This window comes from Tachyglossus aculeatus, chromosome X1 (genome assembly GCF_015852505.1).
Source record: "Tachyglossus aculeatus isolate mTacAcu1 chromosome X1, mTacAcu1.pri, whole genome shotgun sequence".
In the NCBI taxonomy this organism is placed as follows: Eukaryota; Metazoa; Chordata; class Mammalia; order Monotremata; family Tachyglossidae; genus Tachyglossus; species Tachyglossus aculeatus.
Window position 1 is genome coordinate 70,331,363 of NC_052101.1, and position 24,005 is coordinate 70,355,367.

Below are 24,005 nucleotides of genomic sequence, written 5' to 3' on the forward strand. Positions count from 1 at the left end.
ACTGTGTGCAGAGCACTGTACTAAGCGCTTGGGAAGTACAAATTGGCAACATATAGAGACAGTCCCTACCCAACAGTGGGCTCACAGTCTAAAAGGGGGAGACAAAACCAAACATACTAACAAAATAAAATAAATAGAATAGATATGTACAAGTAAAATAAATAAATAAATAAATAGAGTAATAAATATGTACAAACATATATACATATATACAGGTGCTGTGGGGAAGGGAAAGAGGTAAGATCGGGGGATGGAGGGGGGACGAGGGGGAGAGGAAGGAAGGGGCTCAGTCTGGGAAGGCCTCCTGGAGGAGGTGAGCTCTCAGTAGGGCCTTGAAGGGAGGAAGAGAGCTAGCTTGGCGGATGGGCAGAGGTAGGGCATTCCAGGCCCGGGGGATGACGTGGGCCGGGGGTCGATGGCGGGACAGGCGAGAACGAGGCACGGTGAGGAGATTAGAAGCAGAGGAGCAGAGGGTGCGGGGTGGGCTGTAGAAGAAGAGAAGGGAGGTGAGGTAGGAGGGGGTGAGGTGATGGAGAGCCTTGAAGCCGAGGGTGAGGAGTTTCTGCCTGATGCGCAGATTGATTGGTAGCCACTGGAGATTTTTGAGGAGGGGAGTAATATGCCCAGAGCGCTTCTGGACAGAGACAATCCGGGCAGCAGCATGAAGTATGGATTGAAGTGGGGAGAGACACGAGGATGGGAGATCAGAGAGAAGGCTGATGCAGTAGTCCAGACGGGATAGGATGAGAGCTTGAATGAGCAGGGTAGCGGTTTGGATGGAGAGGAAAGGGTGGATCTTGGCAATGTTGCGGAGCTGAGACCGGCAGGTTTTGGTGACGGCTTGGATGTGAGGGGTGAATGAGAGAGCGGAGTCGAGGATGACACCAAGGTTGCGGGCTTGTGAGACGGGAAGGATGGTAGTGCCGTCAACAGAGATGGGAAAGTCAGGGAGAGGGCAAGGTTTGGGAGGGAGTGAAGGTAGATTCACTAAGGGAGTGAATGTAGATACAGAACAGAAGGGGACCGAGAACTGACCCTTGAGGAACCCCTACAGTAAGGGGATGGGATGGGGAGGAGGAGCCTGCAAAGGAGGCTGAGAATGAATGGCCGGAGAAGATAAGAGAACCAGGAGAGGGCAGAGTCTGTGAAGCCTTATGTTTATGCCTCTGTCAAGGTGGGTCTTCATTTCTTTAGATTTGAATTACAAACACAGTAACATATATTAAAATTTCTACATATTTGAAATAAGGATACAAATAAAGACATTTGCACCAGAGTAGAGAAAATAGGTTTTTCTCTGGTGCAAGGTCATAGTATGCAAAAACAACCAAAATATTTTATTTTTTAATGTAAAATTACTTTCCCATTTATGATGCAATGGAGGCAATGAAAAGACAAAGCCTTGGGAATTCTATATACCCAGTGAATTTCCTCTAGAAATCGTATTTGTATAAACAATAAGGTTAGAGTAATCCCTTAGATTTTAAAGTGCCTATTTCAAAACTTGCACCCTGTGGAAGTCAGTGATCTTCAAGCTATTGAGGCATCACTGAAGTCATGAATCATGAGACTAAATTTACTGCTAATTTTCCAACTAGTTACCAAGGCCTGCATTTTTCTGAGAAACATGAAATCTGAGTTTCCATTAAGAATGTGATAAAAAATGTAATTTATAAAAACCTTCATGTTTGGCATCCTCAGCAGAGTAAAGGTTATTTCAATTTTATGTATAGTTAAACTGACTATATTATTTTCATTGAATATGAGACACTGGGGAAACAGACTTGAATTAGCACACTTTTGTCTTCCCTCTTGGGACAGATGGGTAAGAGGAGGAGACTTGTGGGGTTAAAGCACCTTCCAGCTATCATAACTTCTATTCTTGTCAAATTCTGCAGTTAGGCTATTTACAATTGCAACTTCCTCTACCTTTCATCCAGCTTTCTTGTCAACACACTACGATCTTGTTTCTGCCCTCTTCATGACACTGAGACTGTACTCCTCAAGGTTATCAAAGACCTCTTTCTTGCCAATATAACAACCAATCCATCAATTGTATTTATTGAGCGCTTACTGTGTGCACAGCACTGTACTAAGCGCTTGGGAAGTACAAGTTGGCAACATAACAGGCTCTACTCTACCCTGATCTTTGACTTCTTGGCCACCTTCATTACTGTTAGGTACTTCCTTCTCTTCTGCAAATGCTACCCAGCCTGGACTTACTCACACTACCCTGTCCTGGTTCTCTTTCACCTCAATGTCTTTCACTGGTTCCTATGTCTGTCATCCCCAAACTGTGGATGAGAGCCTCAAGGCTCTGTTCCAGGTCCCTTTCTTACCTCGCTTAATGCTCCTCAGAGTGTCTCTACTCCCACAGCTTTGGCTTTCCATCACCTTGCCCCCTCCTACCTCACCGTGCTTCTCTCCTCCTACCTCACCGTGCTTCTCCCCTCCTACAACCCAGTCCACACACTTTGCTCCTCTGGTGCTAACCATCTCACTGTGCCTCAGTCTCACCTGTTTCGCCGCCGACCCCTGGCCCATGTCCTACCTCTGGCCTGGAATGTCCTCTGTCCTCAAATATGCCAGACAGTTACTCTCACCGCCTTCAAAGCCCTACTGAAGGTACATCACTTCCAGGAGTCCTTCCCAGACTAAGCCCCACCTTTCCCCATCTCCCACTCCCTTCTGCATCACCCTGACTTGCTCTCTTTGCTCTTTCCCCGCTTCCCTGCCCCACAGTACTTATGTATGTATCTGTAATTTTATTTATTTATATTGATGTCTGTTTAGCTGTACTGATGTCTGTCCCCCGGCCCCCCGACTGTAAGCTTGTTGTGAGAAGGAATTGTCTCCCTTTACTGCTGTATTGTACTTTCCCAAGTGCTTAGTACAGAGCTCTGCACACAGTAAATGCTCAATGAATATGATTGAATGCCTGAACCTACCACCTCTATGTAGATGACTCTCAAATCTATCTTGCTAACCCTAACCTCTCACTGCCTTTCCAATTTCACATTTCTTCTTGCAGACAACCTCAATCTCAATATGACTAAACTCCTCATCTCCTCTCCCAAATCCATTCTACCACCTTTTCCATCACACTAAACAGCATCATTATCGGCCTCATTCCAGAAGCCCACAATCCCTGTAATAATTATTCTGGACTTTTTGCTGTCTTTCGATTCTCACATTCAGTCTGTTGCTAAGTCCTGTTAGTTTTCCCATCACAACATTTCCTCAATTTGCTCCTTCCTCTCCATCCAAACAGCCATCACCCTGGTCCAAGTGCTCACCGTATTCCAGATGGATTACTGTGTCAGCTTCCTCCCAGAGCTGCTGGCCTCCAGCCTCTCCCCTCTCCAGTCTATACTTCACTCTGCTGCCAGATTATTTTTCTAAAATGTCGATCTCACATGTCTCCCCACTCTTCAAAAATCTCCAATAATAATAATGATAATAATGATGGTATTTGTTAAGCACTTACTATGTGCCAAGCACTGTTCTAAACACTGGGGGAGATATAAGGAATCAGGTTGTCCCATGTGGCGCTCATAGTCTTGATGCCCATTTTACAGATGAGGTAACTGAGGCACAGAGAAGTCAAGTGACTTGCCCAAGGTCATAGAGCAGACAAGTGGCAGAGCGGGATTAGAACCCATGACCTCTGGCTCCCAAGCCCGTGCTCTTTCCACAAACAGAAATTCCCAATTGTTGGCTTTAATGAACTCAAATTAGCTCTCTTCTAATCAATTAATCACACTTATTAAGTCCTTACTGTGTGCAGAGCACTGTACTAAGGGCTTGGGAAGTACAAATCGGCAACATATAGAGACGGTCCCTACCCAACAATAGGCTCATAGTCTAGAAGGGGGAGACAGACAACAAAACAAGTAGCTAGGTGTTAATACCATCAGAATAAATAGAATTATAGCTATATACACATCATTAATAAAATATAGTAAATATGTACAAATAAAAGAGTAATAAATATGTACAAATATATACAAGTGCTGTGGGGAGGGGAAGGGGGTAAGGCTGGGGGAGGTGATGGAGGGAAGGAGGAGGAGGAGAGGAAAAGGGGGGCGCAACCTGGGAAGGCCTCCTGGAGGAGGTGAGCTCTCAGTAGGGCTTTGAAGGGAGGACAAGAGCTAGTTTGGCGGATGTGTGGAGGGAGGGCATTCCAGGCCAGAGGAAAGATGTGGGCCGGGATCGATGGTGGGACGGGTGAGAACGAGGCACAGTGAGGAGGTTAGCGGCAGAGAAGCGGAGTGTACAGGCTGGGCTGTAGAAGGAGAGAAGGGAGGTGAGGTAGGAGGAGGGGAGGTAGGAGGGGGCGAAGTGATGGAGAACCTTGAAGCCAAGAGTGAGGAGGTTTTGCTTGATTCAAGGTTCACAGGCAACCACTGGAGATTTTTGAGGAGGGGAGTGACATGCCCAGAGCGTTTCTGTACAAAGATAATCCAGGCAGCAGAGTGAAGTATAAACTGAAGTGGGAGAGACAGGAGGATGGGAGATCAGAGAGGAGGCTGGTGCAGTAATCCAGTCGGGATAGGATAAGAGATTGAACCAGCAAGGTAGCAGTTTGGATGGAGAGGAAAGGGCGGATCTTGGTGATGTTGTGGAGGTGAGACCAGCAGGTTTTGGTGACAGATTGGATGTGTGGGGTGAATGAGAGAGCAGAGTCGAGGATGACACCAAGGTTGCGGGTTTGTGAGACGGGAAGGATGGTAGTGCCATCTACAGTGACGGGAAAGTCAGGGAGAGGACAGGGTTTGGGAGAGAAGATAAGGAGCTCAGTCTTGGACATGTTGAGTTTTAGATGGTCGGCAGACATCCAGATGGAGAGGTCCTAAAAAAACCCTCTCTTGACCCCACCTCATCTTCTAGTTATCGCCCTATATCCCTCCTACCATTCCTTTCCAAGCTCCTTGAACGAGTTATCTACAAGTGCTGCCTCGAATTCCTCAATGCCAATTCCCTCCTCGACCCCCTCCAATCTGGCTTCCATCTCCTACATTCCACGGAAACTGCCCTTTCAAAGGTCACCAATGACCTCCTGCTTGCCAAATCCAACCGTTCATACTCTATCCTAATCCTCCTCGACCTCTCAGCTGCTTTCGACACTGTGGACCACCCCCTTCTTCTCAACACGCTATCCAACCTTGGCTTCACAGACTCCATCCTCTCCTGGTTCTCCTCTTATCTCTCCGGCCGTTCATTCTCAGTCTCTTTTGCGGGCTCCTCCTCCCCCTCCCATCCCCTTACTGTAGGGGTTTCTCAAGATTCAGTTCTTGGTCCCCTTCTGTTCTCGATCTACACTCACTCCCTTGGTGACCTCATTCGTTCCCACGGCTTCAACTATCATCTTTACGCTGATGATACCCAAATCTACATCTCTGCCCCTGCTCTCTCTCCCTCCCTCCAGGCTCGCATCTCCTCCTGCCTTCAGGCCATCTCCACCTGGATGTCTGCCCGCCACCTAAAACTCAACATGTCCAAGACGGAACTCCTTGTCTTCCCTCCCAAACCCTGCCCTCTCCCTGACTTTCCCATCACTGTTGACGGCACTACCATCCTTCCCATCTCACAAGCCTGCAACCTTGGTGTCATCCTCGACTCCACTCTCTCATTCACCCCTCACATCCAAGCCGTCACCAAAACCTGCCGGTCTCAGCTCCGCAACATTGCCAAGATCCGCCCTTTCCTCTCCATCCAAACCGCTACCCTGCTCGTTCAAGCTCTCATCCTATCCCGTCTGGATTACTGTATCAGCCTCCTCTCCAATCTCCCATCCTCCTGTCTCTCCCCACTTCAATCCATACTTCACGCCGCTGCCCGGATTGTCTTTGTCCAGAATCGCTCTGGGCATGTTACTCCCCTCCTCAAAAATCTCCAGTGGCTATCAATCAACCTACGCATCAGGCAAAAACTCCTCACCCTGGGCTTCAAGGCTCTCCATCACCTCGCCCCCTCCTACCTCACCTCCCTTCTCTCCTTCTACAGCCCAGCCCGCACCTTCCGCTCCTCTACCGCTAATCTCCTCACCGTGCCTCGTTCTTGCCTGTCCCGCCGTCGACCCCCAGCCCATTTGGATATGGAAGTCAAATATTGGCAGTGAGCAAAAGTAGCTGAGGGATCATTGTAAAATAGGTTGACTAATAGCTGGATCATTTGGATATTTTTTCTAAAACTGACCAGCAAAGATACTTACTTGGCCTATAGGTTGATTTCTTGTCTTTATTGTTTCATCTGTCCTTAGGTGTCTATCACCAACCCTTTGTCCTAAAATTGTAAATGCGTAGGGGCCTGGGACTGGGTCTAATTCCAATCTCTGTATTTTTTTTCCTGGAGAACTATGTACAATGTTTTGTTATTACTACTATTAGCTATTAGTGCTAGTGGGAATTTTATATAATTGACTATACCACCAATGATACCATCTTTTTCCTGCTAGAAGAAGGTGTTCTCCACAAAGGATCAATTGGCCAAGATTGCTCTTGTATCAGGGGTTATCAGAAGGGCCTGGTTCTAGAACTTAATGTTTAGCAAAATCCTGGCTAACCAAGTCTTCTGTATAATCATTCCTATTTACCTACATGTACAGATTCTGTTTTCAGAAAGTAAATAGAGCTTCTTCTAAACTTACACTTTCTTTGTTCACACTTTTTTATATTTTTCATAATCCAAAATAATTATTGGCCTATTTCCTTTAAATCCTTTCCAGGCTCTAGCCATTTCCGCACAGAAATCATTTAAAATATACACAGAAGCAAATACATAACTTTATTAGGATGTGGGCAAGATTCTTAATCAAATCTCCACATTATACACTAAACCTTAGAATCTCTTTTTCCATTTTCATTCATTATACCCCCAAATCAAAACATTTTAGAATACTGTTGAGCAACCTTGATATCTGTTTATGATGCTTTAAAAAAGATCATAAAAAATAAGGGGCCAGAGTTCAAAAGAGTTGGTGGAATAGGCTCCAAATTGTTGTACTGCCAACCATGATCAAACAACACTAACCCACAGCCCTGGATCACTGCCACTGTCCGCCTCCTTCGCTCTTATGCTCGAGCTGCCGAACGCTGCTGGCGAAAGTCTAAACACCATGCCAACCTCGTTCACTTCAAGTTTATCCTTTCCTGCCTTAACTCAGCCCTCTCTTCTGCCAGGCAAACCTATTTCTCCTCCCTTATTGACACCCATGCCCATCATCCCCATCAGCTCTTCCATACATTCAACTTCCTTCTCAGGCCCCAGTTCCCCCCCCTCCTCCTTCCCTCACCCCCAACTATCTGGCCTCCTACTTCATTAAGAAAATTAAATCCATCAGGTCTGACCTCCCCAAAGTCACTCCCCCACCTTCTCGAACCCCCCGGCTCTCAACTCTTTCTGCTACTCTCCCATCCTTCCCAGCAGTATCCCCAGAGGAGCTCTCCTCCCTCCTCTCAAGTGCTACTCCAGCCACCTGTGCTTCTGACCCCATTCCCTCTCATCTCATGAAATCTCTCGCTCCGTCCCTTCTCTCCTCCTTAACTTCCATCTTCAACCGCTCACTCTCCACTGGTTCCTTCCCCTCTGCCTTCAAACATGCCCATGTCTCTCCCATCCTAAAAAACCCTCTCTTGACCCCACCTCACCTTCTAGTTATCGCCCCATCTCCCTCCTACCATTTCTTTCCAAACTCCTTGAACGAGTTGTCTACACATGCTGCCTCAAATTCCTCAACACCAACTCTCTCCTCGACCCCCTCCAGTCTGGCTTCCGTCCCCTACATTCCACGGAAACTGCCCTCTCAAAGGTCACCAATGACCTCCTGCTTGCCAAATCCAACGGCTCATACTCTGTCCTAATCCTCCTCGACCTCTCAGCTGCCTTCGACACTGTGGACCACTCCCTTCTCAACACACTATCCAACCTTGGCTTCACAGACTCCATCCTCTCCTGGTTCTCCTCTTATCTCTCCGGTCATTCATTCTCAGTCTCTTGTGCAGGTTCCTCCTCCCCCTCCCATCCGCTTACCATGGGGGTTCCCCAAGATTCAGTTCTTGGTCCCCTTCTGTTCTCGATCTACACTCACTCCCTTGGTGACCTCATTCACTCCCACAGCTTCAACTATCATCTCTATGCTAATGACACCCAAATCTACATCTCTGCCCCTGCTCTCTCCCCCTCCCTCCAGGTTCGCATCTCCTCCTGCCTTCAGGACATCTCCATCTGGATGTCTGCCCGCCACCTAAAACTCAACATGTCCAAGACTGAACTCCTTGTCTTCCCTCCCAAACCCTGCCCTCTCCCTGACTTTCCCATCACTGTTGATGGCACTACCATCCTTCCCGTCTCACAAGCCCGCAAACTTGGTGTCATCCTCGACTCCGCTCTCTCATTCACCCCTCACATCCAAGCCGTCACCAAAACCTGCCGGTCTCAGCTCCACAACATTGCCAAGATCCGCCCTTTCCTCTCCATCCAAACCGCTACCCTGCTCGTTCAAGCTCTCATCCTATCCCGTCTGGACTACTGCATCAGCCTTCTCTCTGATCTCCCATCCTCGTGTCTCTCCCCACTTCAATCCATACTTTATGCTGCTGCCCGGATTGTCTTTGTCCAGAAACGCTCTGGGCATGTTACTCCCCTCCTAAAAAAATCTCCAGTGGCTACCAATCAATCTGCGCATCAGGCAGAAACTCCTCACCCTCGGCTTCAAGGCTCTCCATCACCTCGTCCCCTCCTACCTCACCTCCCTTCTCTCCTTCTCCAGCCCAGCCCGCACCCTCCGCTCCTCTGCCGCTAATCTCCTCACCGTGCCTCATTCTCGCCTGTCGCGCCATCGGACCCCGTCATCCCCCGGGCCTGGAATGCCCTCCCTCTGCCCATCCGCCAAGATAGCTCTCTTCCTCCCTTCAAGGCCCTACTGAGAGCTCACCTCCTCCAGGAGGCCTTTCCAGACTGAGCCCCTTCCTTCCTCTCCCCCTCATCCCCCTCTCCATCCCCCCGTCTAACCTCCTTCCCTTCCCCACAGCACCTGTATATGTGTTTGTACATATTTTTTACTCTATTTATTTATTTATTTTGCTTGTACATATCTATTCTATTTATTTTATTTTGTTATTATATTTGGTTTTGTTCTCTGTCTCCCCCTTCTGCACTGTGAGCCCACTGTTGGGTAGGGACTGTCTCTATATGTCGCCAACCTGTACTTCCCAAGCCCTTAGTACAGTGCTCTGCACACAGTAAGCGCTCAATAAATACGATTGATTGATTGACTGAAAGGTGTAGAAGAGCATACATGAGATTGCTAAATATTCCATATAGTCATTTTGGCATAATCAGAGCAAAGACCCATGAGAAGTGTTTCCAGTGAAGGGAAGGTTCTTGGCGGAGAATCACCAAACTTTGTGAAGTAGCTTGGGCAATAGTACTAAGCTACAGAAGACCTACTTAAGAACAATCTTCCCTCAAAGCAGTCCCACGTTCATCTACTGGTGAGATGCTAGTCCCAGAGAAGGAAGCTGGTATGCTCATATTTATATATCATCACTTTTTCTTGGCAGTCGGTACGACTGTGAAAGGTCATCTCTCTAGCTGAGAATTTTAGACTTAATAAAAAATTGCATACTTAAGTATTTTCTTATGTGTTATGAGCATTTGAGTGGTAGTTAAATCCGCATATGCAGTGGGGAAATGAGGCAGATGATAGGCAAAATCATTCCTAGACTAAGGTGCTTACCTACTAGTTGATCTACAGGACATTATTCATTACAAGGCAGGGAGTACTTCTGATACTCTAAGAGAATGTTAGTGATTCAGTGGTGGTTGACATAATAGCGGGTCCTACCGAGACTTTCACAAAGATGAATGACACTCACCTCAATGTGTATTAAAATGCAATATATGAGAGTAACCTTGAGCCTCAACATGTTAATATAGTTACTTTCAAGATGACAGAGTCATTTACCTCACTGAAAGTTTAAGGGAGAGAAAAGGTGAAAAAGCAGCCACAATGAATCAGACACATATTAAAATCAAGCAAGTTTACACTCTTTAATCTTTTAAATGCACTTCATAAACAATGCTGCATGGAAGCTGCCATTATATGCTCTGCACACAGTAAGCACTCAATAAATATGACTGAATGAATATCAGATGAACTGCAGTTATTGAGGGATGTACCAGGGTTAGAGGCTCCAGGAATCAACAAAGCTTCATGTTCTACAGAAAGATGTCTGTATTACCTCTCTTGATGGTAATAAAAAGTGAAAAAAGTGCTTTTTTTCCCTCTGCCTAGAGAATGGGAATGAGTCTGTTCCATTCCAGGTTGGCAATAGTACTTATTTTCTCCCCACTAAGTTTAGAAGTCTAATAAGGACTACTTCTACCATGGTGGGAATATGGGAAGGGATATCTAGAAACAGAATTCAGCATCCTTCCATAAGGAAATCATTTAACAAAGGAAGGAATTACAATAATGTTTCATTTGAACAACAACATGGTTTATGCAAAAAAAAATGATTTGTGGAGATAAACCTTTTTAAAAAGAAGTCTTGGATTCAGGCTTGAGCAACTTGAAGGGATAGTGGTTCCAATGCAACATTACAACCCTATTGTTTTTAAGAATATATATCAAGGCCTTCAAAGTTGTTCTAATTAAAAAAGCAATGTTTATTAACTACTGAGGTCTATCAAGACAATGGCTTTCTGGATAGGCAGAACGCCTTCTATGGAAGAGTTACTTTCAGATAAGCATTATGAAAACCAATCAGTCAATCAATGGTATTTCTTGCATGCTTAAAGTACACAGAGCATTGCACTAAGTGCTTGGGAGAAGACAATACAGTAGAGAAGCAGCATGGTGTAGTGGATAGATCATGGGCCTGGGAGTAAGAAGGTCATGGGTTCTAATCCCAGCTCCACCTCTTGTCTGCCTTTGTGACCTTGGGCAAGTCACAACTTCCCTGTGCCTCAGTTACCTCATCTGTAAAAAATGGTTATTAAGAGGGTGAGCCCAATGTGGAACAGGGACTGTGTCCAACCTGATTCACCTGCATCTACCCTAGTGCTTAGAACAGTGCTTGGCACATAGTAAGCGCTTAACAAGTACCATTATTATTATTATCATTAGAGTTGGTAGACGTGATCCCTGCCCACAAGAAGCTTACAGCCAGCCAGACATTAAGGTAAATTCCTGATAGGGGAAATGGGAGAATATTTAAGTGCTGAAAAAGTGCCCATCTCCAAAAGCTAATGGTGTGTACTTTAGAATTATGGGATTTGTCACTCATACCTCTAGTCATACTTGTCAGCAGGATTTCAAGCTTTCAGAATGATCAAAAATAGTGTTGTATTTGTTTTTTGCCCCTCAAATTTCCCAGATTCAATGGATTATTGGACAGTAATACCCAAGTCAAAGAAACATATATGTAATTTACACCTAACCCTCACCATTTCCCAGAAATCACCAGTTATATCCCAGGTACAAGGTCCATATCAAGTGCACTTCAAAAAATGAGGCCCATTAGAAAAGACACAACAGTATACAGTATTAGACTGTCAACCTTCAAGGTATCTATCTTACTTCCTGGTCTTGTTTTTGGACTTTAGAAAAATCATGGACTATTAAGGGACAATAAAATGCTGATTGGAAATGTAACTGCCCAGCAGTTATTAGAAGCACTTAATGTAAAACTAATTGTAAGCTGCATTTGGGATTCATAAGGGACCATTCCCCTAAAGAGAATGCACATAGAAAGCTCTCAATAAATACCAATGATTGTTAAAGAGGAGAAAGGATTTCTACCTAAATCACCCATGTTAACTTCAACATCACTTGTAACTCCATAAAAGCAAGGGTAGTCCCCTTTCCAAATGGAGAAACTGAGCCTAGTCACTTGTTCTAAAGTCCATTAAAGCCAGCAGCCAAATCCAGACAGTCCTTACTTCTCAATCCAATACTTTGCCCAACAGACTACAGAGTTTGTTTGGTTAGCTACAGCCAGCCCAATCATAGCAGGAGGAACAAATGGAGATAAAACTCATTTAATAAACAATGCATTTTTCCAATGTAGCTTTCCTCAAAAGAACTCTAGGCAAAACTAACACTGTAAGGAGTATCTTAGACTCGAAGGACAACTATACATCTACTATTACTATTAGGTTTTCTTAAAATGAAAAGTTATGTGGGAGCCCCTTTCTGAATTTCATTTTGCTGTAACTAATGGAGCAGACCATGTTTCACTGTTAGGATGAAAATTGCTTCAGGAAAAGGGGACTCATAAATCTCTGAGTCTTAAGGTTGATGGGACATGTGATCTTATTCACCACTCAATAGTTTGGTGCTTTTGCCTTTTCAGTGGGTACATTCCTCTTTTGGAATGGCAGGACCACTTTACCAACTCTGTGTTAAAAATCACTGTGATTTCAAGGACCTGAGTATCCCAGGATTGTCAAACTAGGGCAAAGGAAGAACAAAAGAAAATAGCAGAAAAATGCATGATCTTGTCAGAACAAAAGGAGTCCTTTTGTAAATGTGTAATTCAATCCAATGTGCTACTTATTGGGGCTACAACAGTAAAAGAAGACAGTAGTAAATGAAACTGCTACTTTTACTGGTCAGATTAAAAAAAAATTAAGTTGTTTCAGAGGCCCCATTATCTTCAGAATTCAGGATGCTTGTACACCCTAGTTTTGAAATGTGTTAGGCCACTGATATAGATGTCCCAAATCAATTCTCTCATGTTGAAAGACTGCTGAGTTAGACTCTGAATGGACTCTTGATTCCCTTTCTACTGTACAATGTGCACCCTCTACTTACAAATCTATCATTTAAAATTTTAGGGACAGTTTCTGATTTTAAGAGGAATCAATTTATTGAAGATATTGAAAGCTAGTGCTGAAATTAAATTGGTTCGAAAAAGTTAAGCATACATTTTCCCAAATTCATAAAGTTATTTTCAGTTAATAGCTTAGAACAATCACAGAAGGTTATGAAAAAATCAATTTGTCACAGATGTCACTAATAATAATTGAATGCAAACAATTAAAAAGATGAAAACAGTTAACACCACAGCAAAGAACTGAGGCCTCACTTACCCGGAATAGGAATAATAGGAATACTTTCATTAGGGACCACCCTTGGTGAACTGCTATCTTCCACGTAGAAATGAGCCGTCTGGAAACATTTTCTGTTAAAATAATAGAATATGATGAAATACATGAAACCAAATGGAACAATCCATCCATAAATTGAAGCCATTTTCTGCTTTTTATTTGCAGTTTTAAAATATTTCAGTTTGGCACATCACTACAACCTCAGCAAACTAAATGCAATGGATTTAGTTATGCTAGCATTCACCCTGAAAAATCTGTAAATACTCATCCCACATGTACATTCAATCCAACAATGTCATGATTTGAAAGTGAGTGAAAAATCTTACTACTTTGGATAGGAATGGAAAATGGAATGGATCAATGTACACTTGGAATGGATAAATGATTTCCTAGAAAGATAATTGCCATAGAGTTTATATATGAAACATTACAGTGCTGTAGTTTCCACCTCCCAACTTCTTTGCATGAGCTCAGAACCACCCACCTCAAATAACCCACAAAATGAATCACAGTCTCTCCACCTCCTAGGTGCTTAACAGGGGCTCTCAAAGCTATATAAAGCATTCAAAATGAGATTAATGCTAAAAAAAAAATCCACAAAAGAGGCTAGACACAACTACAACAAGGATTTAAAACTCTCTTAGGGTCATTGGGATTTTTTTTTTACCTGTACTTAATGCAAAGCAGAGAGCACAAACTGGTCATCATAGAATAGGCACTGAACAGAAAAAAGCATCAAGAGCTTTAAGGGGCTTCTGCATGCTGATGCTGACTGAGGCAGGGCTTTCCAGCCTCCACGTCACTGTTCGTGGCAGACTTAATGAGCTGCTAGAAGCACAAACTGAATATTTAATGAGTCTCACAGTATAAATGGCTATTGTGACAAGCACAGGGTCCTCGCTCATCTGTTGGGGGCTCTCACGACAATAGCTTGACCCTGCCTGGAAGAGCCCTATTTCTAGATCTTTTTAATGAACTGTTTGGCAGCACCTGTCTACAATTTAAGGTTATCAGGGGAGTCCCCAGCCCTGCCTCAGGTACCTCACAATGAACGATATTTACATGCAATGGCTTGTAACTTTCTGGCTGAAAGGCTCCGCTGTTATGATTATGGGAAAATCACCATGAGACTGAATGCACTCTCTTTGCCATCTTCCTTTGCTGATACAATCAAAAGTAACTTGGGCCTGAATCATTCTCTGTTCAGCACTTAACACATACTGTGGCACTGAAGTCAAAAGGGAAAGAAGAAGCATCATACGCCTCTTTAAGGGAAAGCTGGGACCAAGAGACCTAGAAGTCGGGCAAGCTCCGAGATCTGAGCTTTATAAAACACTATTATAACAGCAGGCAGTCGGAAAAGATCACATTTCACAGTAGGCAGTACTTTCCTGAAGCAGTGACTATTTTCAGACAGAAAGTGTCCTGTCCAATCTTACACTTAAGCACTGCTCTACGGTAAATCTAGTTTGCTAGGGAGCACTGAAGGGTGATTTTACACATAAACCAGCTTGCTTGACACATGCCTCATCACTTTTGCCAAGGGGGAGGAAAGAGTCTATTTTCCTCCTTTGTAAACTGTACATTATTTTCAAAGGAAGGAGAGGCTTCAGCTCCCCTGATTTTTTTTGTCTGTCTTTAGTCTGAACAACGAGGACCCTTGGGGAGAGAATAAATCAACCATACAAGGCAAAAACATTATGAATATGAAGCAGGGAAAATGTTTCAGGGTTTACAATGCACCCAGGATGTTCTCCCTTAGTAAAGTCTCCAGAAAAGACCATCAAAAAAAGAGGCCTGCCTCTTGACAAGTGAGTGTCCTGGAAGCATAACTTATTTTCACCATTAAGTTGGATATGAGTGCTGAAATTCTGGTCGGGTAATGACTTTTTAATGCCACTTACGACATTGCCAAAAATTTTCTAAGGCTTAGTACACAATTTAGAATATTTCAGAGCTAAATGAACTAGATAAATGAACTATAATGTACTCAGTATTAATACACTGTGTACAAACACAGTAAAGCTGCAGCTCTGTGATGCTGAATAAGACGCTTAATGAATGATTCCTATTTTATGAAATTACTCATTTACAAAAAAAGAAGCTAGTTTGTTTAATTTAATTACTACACCTTTTGGATTTCAAAAATATGAAACAATTGCTCATAATGAGAATTATACAACCACTTCCATTAAGAATATGGGTCCAGTGCAATTACAAAATCTTTCTTTCCAAATAACTGCAAGTTTTTTTCTCCTGACATGTTCTATATGCTCTATAGAAATAAAAACTTGAAGGCACTGATGTCTTTGAAAGACTGTGTGCCTTCAAAAAAAAATTGTGCAATGTGGCAAAACCGCTGACACTCCCCCACTGTTTTTTTTATTGCTTTTTCCTGAGGCAATATAACCACACACACTATGAGCAACCAGGCACAAAATTAACACATATGGACAGAAATCCAGAAGACAATGCATTTTGCAGATTAGCATCTTCATTGAACAGAAATACACTTTCTTCTAAAACTAAGGATTGATAAATATAATGTCTATAATTTTACATGACTATTACTGAATTATTGAATAATGGTGGTTTGTAAAATGTATAATTACTTAATAAGCCAGTCTTGTCAAGTTTATATAAACCCCAAAGCTGTCTTCTCAGGAATTAAGCATTCATATATTGCGAATACAAATTAGTCCTTCTGGTTTAAAAATAGCTATTTCAAACTATATTAAACTATAAACTATATAAACTATATTTATAAAGTATATAAATCTATAGTACTTCCTCACAGAGACCTCCGCTCTCTCGACCCCATCTATCTTTCTGAGTGCCTCACACCCCACCTCGCCTCGTATTCCTCTCTACCCAATCTTGATGAACAGATTACTGCTCTCAACTCTACCCTCTCTACTCAGCTCGACTCCCTCGCTCTCCTTTCCCTTCGCCGCTCTCGTACCACTAACCCACAGCCCTGGATCACTGCCACTGTCTGCCTGCTTCGCTCTTATGCTTGAGCTGCTGAACACTGCTGGAGAAAGTTTAAACACCATGCCAACCTCATTCACTTCAAGTTTATCCTTTCCTGCCTTAACTCTGCCCTCTCCTCTGCCAGACAAAACTATTTCTCCTCCCTTATCGACACCCATGCCCATCATCCCCGTCAGCTCTTCCGTACATTTAACTTCCTTCTCAGGCCCCCTGTTCCTCCCCCTCCTCCTTCCCTCACCCCCAACAATCTGGCCTCCTACTTCATTAATAAAATTAAATCCATCAGGTCTGAGCTCCCCAAAGTCACTCCCCCTACTTCTCCAACCCCCCGGCTCTCAACCCTCTCCACTACTCTCCCATCCTTCCCAGCAGTATCCTCAGATGAGACCTCCTCTCAAGTGCTACTCCGGCCACCTGTGCTTCTGATCCCATTCCCTCTCATCTTACGAAATCTCTCGCTCCATCCCTTCTCCCCTCCTTAACTTCCATCTTCAACTGCTCACTCTCCACTGGTTCCTTCCCCTCTGACTTCAAACATGCCCACATCTCTCCCATCTTAAAAAAACCCTCTCTTGACCCCACCTCCTCTTCTAGTTATCGCCCTATCTCCCTCCTACCATTCCTTTCTAAACTCCCCGAACGAGTCATCTACACGCACTGCCTCGAATTCCTCAACACCAACTCTCTCCTAGACCCCCTACAGTCTGGCTTTCGTCCCCTACATTCCACGGAAACTGCCCTCTCAAAGGTCACCAATGACCTCCTTCTTGCTAAATCCAATGGCTCCTTCTCTATCCTAATCCTCCTCGACCTCTCAGCTGCCTTTGACACTGTGGACCACCCCCTTCTCCTCAACACACTATCCAACCTTGGCTTCACAGACTCTGTCCTCTCCTGGTTCACCTCTTATAATAATAATAATAATGATGGCATTTATTAAGCGCTTACTATGTGCAAAGCACTGTTCTAAGTGCTGGGGAGGTTACAAGGTGATCAGGTTGCCCCACGTGGGGCTCACACTCTTTATCCCCATTTTACAGATGAGGTAACTGAGGCCCAGAGAAGTTAAGTGACCTGCCCAAAGTCACACAGCTGACAAGTGGTGGAGCCGGGATTTGAACCCATGACCTCTGGCTCCAAAGCCCGTGCTCTTTCCACTAAGCCACTCTGCTTCTCTATCTCTCCGGCCGTTCATTCTCAGTCTCTTTCGCGGGTTCCTCCTCCCCCTCCCATCCCTTCACTGTAGAGGCTCCTCAAGGGTCAGTTCTTGGTCCCCTTCTGTTCTCTATCTACACTCACTCCCTTGGTGAACTCATTCGCTCCCACAGCTTCAACTATCATCTCTACGCTGATGACACCCAAATCTACATCTCTGCCCCTGCTCTCTCTCCCTCCCTCCAGGCTCATGTCTCCTCCTGCCTTCAGGACATCTCCATCTGGATGTCTGCCCGTCATCTAAAACTCAACATGTCCAAGACTGAACTCTTTATCTTCCCTCCCAAACCCTGCCCTCTCCCTGACTTTCCCATCACTGTTGACGGCACTACCATCCTTCCCATCTCACAAGCCTGCAACGTTGGTGTCATCCTCGACTCCGCTCTCTCGTTCACCCCTCATATCCAATCCGTCACCAAAACCTGCCGGTCTCTCCTCCACAACATCGCCAAGATCCACCCTTTCCTCTCCATCCAAACCGCTACCCTGCTCGTTCAATCTCTCATCCTATCCCCTATCCCGACTGGATTACTGCATCAGCCTCCTCTCTGATCTCCCATCCTCCTGTCTCTCCCCACTTCATTCCATACTTCACGCCGCTGCCCGGTTGGTCTTTGTGCAGAAACGATCTGGGCATGTTACTCCCCTCCTCAAAAATCTCCAGTGGCTACCAATCAACCTACGCATCAGGCAAAAACTCCTCACCGTAGGCTTCTAGGCTCTCCATCACCTCGCCCCCTCTTACCTCACCTCCCTTCTCTCCTTCTCCAGCCCAGCCCGCACCCTCTGCTCCTCTGCCACTAATCTCCTCACCGTGCCTCGTTCTCACCTGTCCTGCCGTCGACCCCTGGCCCATATCCTCCCCCTGGCCTGGAATGCCCTCCCTCTGCGCATCCGCCAAGCTAGCTCTCTTCCTCCCTTCAAGGCCCTACTGAGAGCTCACCTCCTCCAGGAGGCCTTCCCACATTGAGCCCCCTTTTTCCTCTCCTCCTCCCCATCACTCCCCTTCCCACAGCACTTGTATATATTTGTACAGATTTATTACTCTATTTTACTTGTACAGATTTACTATTCCATTTTGTCAATGTTGTGCATATAGCTATAATTCTATTTATTCTGACGATTTTGACAGCTGTCTACATGTTTTGTTTTGTTGTCTGTCTCCCCCTTCTAGTCTGTGAGCCCGCTGTTGGGTAGGGACCGTCTCTATATGTTGCCAATTTGTACTTCCCAAGCACTTAGTACAGTGCTCTGCACACAGTAAGCACTCAATAAATATGATTGAATGAATGAATGAATGAAACTGAAGTAAAGCAACTGATTAATGCTTTTAGATTAGTGGCATGTCTATGAACTTTTCTGAGAAAAGCTTAATGACTAGATTTGGGATATTTTGGTTGTTTATTTTCTATCCCACCTTTTGATGGTGGCCATACAAAAGTTAGAGGAAGAGAAAATGCTGTCCCATGGTAAAGTTTGCTAGAATATGATGAACCAGCTTTAAACTCATTGCAACATCCATAGTAAAGAATATTTATTTCTGAACTGGAGGAAATAGAAATCCAGTGTAATTCTGGGAGTCAGCAACTATGATTTGATCAAGAAAGAGAACTTTGAAGAACTGGTTCCCAATCTGCTAATTTGGAATTAATTTGCTGAGAATTAACTAATTCATAATTAACTAATTTGCCGAAGCAGCATGGCCTAGTGGATAGAGCATGGGACTAGGATTTAGAACGAGCTGGCTTGTAATTTCCCTTCTGCCACTTATTTGCTGTGTTACCTTGGGCAAACCACTTAACTTCTCTATGCCTCAGTTTCCTCATCAGCAAAATGTGGATTAAGACTGTGAACCTTATATGGGACAGGGCCAGTGTCCAACCCAATTATCTTGTAGTTACCCCAGGGTTTAGTACAGTACCTGGCATATAGTTAGTGCTTCACTATTGGCTTCAAAGCTCTCCATCACCTTGTCCTCTCCTACCTCACCTCCCTTCTCTCCTTCTACAGCCCATCTTGCACACTCCGCTCCTCTGCCACTAACCTCCTCACTGTGTCTCGTTCTCACCTGTCCCACCATCGACCCCTGGCCCACGTCCTTCCTCTGGCCTGGAATGCCCTCCCTCCTCACATCCACCAAACTAGCTCACTTCCCACCTTCAAAGCCCTACTGACTCATCTCCTCCAAAAGGCCTTCCCAGACTGAGCCTCCCCTCCCCATCGCCCCTATTCCCTCCCTCTGCTCTACCCGCCTCCCCGCCCCACAGCACTTGTGTATATTTGTATATATTTATTATTCTATTTATATTTATTAATGATGTGTATATATCGATAATTTTATTTATTTATTTTGATGCTACTGATGCCCGTCTACTTGTTTTGTTGGCAGTCTCACCCCTTCTAGACCATGAGCCCATTGTTGGGTAGGGATTGTCTCTATCTGTTGCCGAACTGTACTTTCCAAGCGCTTAGTACAGTGTTCTGAACACAGTAGTGCTCAATAAATATGACAATGAAATAGCATTGTTATTGTTGTTACAATATTATCATTATTATCAATAATAATTATTTCTTTGGAAAATCCAGGCATTTTTCTACGCATGACTTTTCTTAGCTCCCTACCCTAAGTACCTAACTGGAAGAACAAGGAAGTATACTTTGTGGAAATATAATAATTAAACCATGAGAATGTAACAAAGCCAGGTGGTTAGAGCTATAACATCATTTGCAAGGCTTTTAAACAAATAAATCTTAGTTTAACCCAAGCCAAACCTTGCCCCATAACAAACAAAATGAGAAACAAGTTTTCATGCTTTTCTTTCCCATGTTTCCTGTACCTAAGGAGAAAATCAAAAGCAATCGTTAGCCCTAATTTGCAATGACACCAGACTAGGAAATCCCAGTAACTAATTATATTTTCCTTGACCTTTGACAGGTCAGAAGGAGTCCGAGTCCCCGCCCTCCCCCTCACCTTAATCAATATGGTCAGCATCTGTTTTGTGACAGGATATAGTTTTAGTATTGGTGACATGGTGTTTCAAATGGGCCTGAAAGGACTCCCTCAAATATATATTCTTCATATTGGTACAAGGAATTCAGGATTTTAAAAATTTATGAGGAATTGTGTAGATGAGGAAAATAGAGTAATAAAAAATTCAGGGAGCAGCAACAAAAAAGTAGAATTCATGAGGTATAAAAGCACTGAAAATATGAACCACCATCTTAGTAACTAACTGAACATGGCCAAGTAAGAGTATTTTTCCTTCACCCGTCACATAACTTAGGTTTTTAAAAACAGTGTTTGCTAAAAATAGCTTTGTCTCGAGTTTTTCAGAGTGGGCAAAGACACAGAGGCTTCTCTGGAAGAAGTTCGGGAGATCCTTCTAGTCTTAGAAACTTCACTTCACCCTCCAATATCTCCCTAGCTCCTGCACTTAAACTTCCAGCTTTTGGCCTAGCCCTTACTTATCTTTGCTGGGACCATTTCTCAGGACACAACTTCTAGAGAAATCTCCTTTGTTGAGAAAGGACAGTTGCCAGAACCAGGGCAGGAACGGCAAGAGAGAAAGGTCTGTGGCTACTGTGGTTCCCTAGAAACTAAACACTCTTCCATTTTTCATTTATTCAGCAAAGCCTTTTATCTAAAAATGACCCATTCTAGCAAAATGGGATTTTAGCAAAAGTTAAAAGAAAATCCGGTTATTTTTTATACATGAGGGCAGGCTTTCAGGAATCCTACTAGTTTTAAGAGCTAGGAAGGGATAATGTGTGGCAGGGAATGTGTCTCCCAACCCTGTCGTACTGTATGGTTCCAAGTGCTTAGTGCAGTGCTCTAGACACAGTAAGCACTCAATAAATACCACTGATGATGACGGAAAGTGCAATGGGACATAGATATGGGTTGTAGCTCTTGCTATTCCACCAGACTTCTGCGTGACCTTGGAAAAGTCACTTAACCACTCTGTGCCTCAGTTTCATCCTCTGTAGAATTAGAATATTTCCTGCCTCTCTGTTGATCATTTTGTCAGGATACACCAAGATCATTCATGTGAAAGTATTGTGTCAAAATAAGTGGTATCCAAATCCAAAGTTATTATTAGATGTTTTTCTTTAGAGCAATAGTTACAAGACATTAATTCACTGGAAACATTGAAAGAGGATTCAGACGTTTTCATTATTCGGAACCTTTTACTACAGCTGGCATACTGAGGGGCAGGCTCAAAAACAGAGATTTGCCAATCAAGGCATATCTGTGGGCACACAATAAGTAGAACAGAGTGTGAGGTGCACACCTTCCACCTAACTTTCCCATCACAGTTGACAACACCACAATCCTATCTCTGAGGTTTACAACCTCGGCATTGTCCTTGACTTGTTCCTTAATTTCTACCCCCATATTCGGCCTGTTGCCAAATCTTGTCAGTTTTTCTACACCATTTCCAGGATCTGACATTTCTTCGCCACTCTACCACCCACCATGCTGGTTTAGGCCTTTGTCATATCTGGTTTTACTACTACATCAGCTTCCTAACTGGTCTGCCTGCTTCCCCAGTCCACACCTCACTTTGTTAGTCATATCACTTTTCTAAAGTGTTGTTCTAAACACATGTCCCCACTCCTCCGAAACCTCAAATGGTTACTCATTCCTTTCCATTTCAGGCAGGAACTCCTAACCATTGACTTTAAGGCACTAAATCAGCTCCCTCCACTCTCTTATAATAATAATGATGATGGTAATTGTTAAGCACTTACTATGTGCCAAACACTGTTCTAAGCACTAGATAGATACAAGGTAATCAGGTTGCCCCACTTGGGGCTCACAGTCTTAATCCCCATTTACAGATGAGGTAACTGAGGCCCAGGAAAGTTGAGAGACTTGCCCAAAGTAACACAGCTGACAAGTGGTGTAGCTGGGATTAGAACCCACAACCTCTGGCTCCCAAGCCTGTGCTCTTTCTGCTAAGCCACGCTGCTTCTTATCCACTTATCTACCCCAGATCATCTTTTTCATTCCTCAAGCTAACCTATTCAATGTGCCTTCTTCTCAACACTCCTGTCACCTACCTGCTGCTCCATCTGGAACTCCCTCCCCCTTCAAATTTGACAGACCACAGCTCTCCCCATCTTCAAAGCCCTTCTGAAAACACATCCCCTCCAGGAGGCCTTCCCTGGTTAATTTCTAGTCACCTCTGCTTATATCCCCATCCACTAATGCCTGTCAACACTTATGTGCCACCTAACCACTCGCATTGTCACAACCTCCCATAGCAACTGTGACATGTCTTACATACCCTATTACTTAAGGACTAATTCTTATGTATATCCCCCTTTACTTTCTTTTCTTTTCCAAAATTTATTGTGTGTCTGTCTCCACTGCTAGATTGTAAGATCCCTGAGGGCAGGGATCATATTCATTCATTCATTTATTCAATAGTATTTACTGAGTGCTTACTGTGTGCAGAGCACTATATTAAGCGCTTGGAAAGTACAATTCGGCAAGAGATAAAGCCAATCCCTACGCAACAGCGGGCTCATAGTCTAGAAGGGGGAGACAGACAACAAAACAAAACAAGTAGACAGGTATCAATAGCATCAAAACAGAGAAATAGAATTATAGATATATACATATCATTCATAAAATAAATAGAATAATAAATATGCACAAATATACACAAGTGCTGTGGGGCAGGGAAGGGGTTAGAGCAGAAGGAGGGTGTAGGGGTGATGGGGAGGGGAGGAGGAGTAGAGGAAAAGGGGGACTCAGTCTGGGAAGGCCTCCTGGAGGAGGTGAGCTCTCACTAGGGCTTTGAAGAGGGGAAGAGAGCTAGTTTGATGGACGTGAGGAGGGAGGGCATTCCAGGCTAGAGGTGGGCTGGGGATCGACAGTGGGACAGGCAAGATTGAGGCACAGTGAGAAGGTTAGCGGCAGAGGAGCGAAGTGTGAGGGCTGGGCTGTAGAAGGAGAGAAGGGAGGTGAGGTAGGAGGGGACAAGGTGATAGAGAGCTTTGAAGCCAATAGTGAGGAGTTTTTGCTTCATGGGAAGGTTGATAGGCAACCACTGGAGATTTTTGAGGAGGGGAGTGACATGCCCAGAGTGTTTCTATAGAAATATAATCCAGGCAGCAGAGTGAAGTATAGACTGAAGCGGGGAGAGACGTGAGGATTGGAGATCAGAAAGGAGGCCGATGCAGTAATCCAGTCGGGATAGGATGACAGATTGTTCCAACAAGGTAGCAGTTTGGATGGAGAGGAAAGGGTGGATCTTGGAGATGTTGTGAAGGTGAGACCGGCGGGTTTGGGTGACGGATTGGATGTGTGGCGTGAATGAGAGAGCGGAGTCAAGGATGCCACCAAGGTTGCGGGCTTGTGAGACGGGAAGGATGGTAGTGCCATCCACAGTGATCAGAAAGTCAGGGAGAGGACAGGGTTTGGGAGGGAAGATAAGGAGCTCAGTCTTGGACATGTTGAGTTTCAGATGGTGGGGGGACATTCAGGTGGAGATGTCCTGAAGGCAGGAGGAGATACAAGCCTGGAGGGAAGGAGAACAGGGGAGGAGCTAGGGGACCAAGAACTGACCCTTGAGGAATCCCTACAGTTAGGGGATGGGAGGGGAAGGAGGAACCCGCGAAGGAGACTGAAAATGAACTGCCAGAGAGATAGGAGGAGAACCAGGAGAGGA

At 44.3% G+C, this 24,005-nt stretch overlaps 1 protein-coding gene across 2 annotated transcripts in view; it reads right to left on the reverse strand.

The window, feature by feature from the left end:
* PTPRG (protein tyrosine phosphatase receptor type G) overlaps window positions 1-24,005 on the reverse strand; it is a 721,138-nt gene that overhangs the window by 65,723 nt on the left and 631,410 nt on the right. For both annotated transcript variants that reach the window (XM_038771845.1, XM_038771844.1), the window contains exon 14: window positions 13,099-13,190. In XM_038771845.1, coding sequence (XP_038627773.1) covers window positions 13,099-13,190 — 92 coding nt within the window. The remainder of the gene's footprint in view (window positions 1-13,098; window positions 13,191-24,005) is intronic.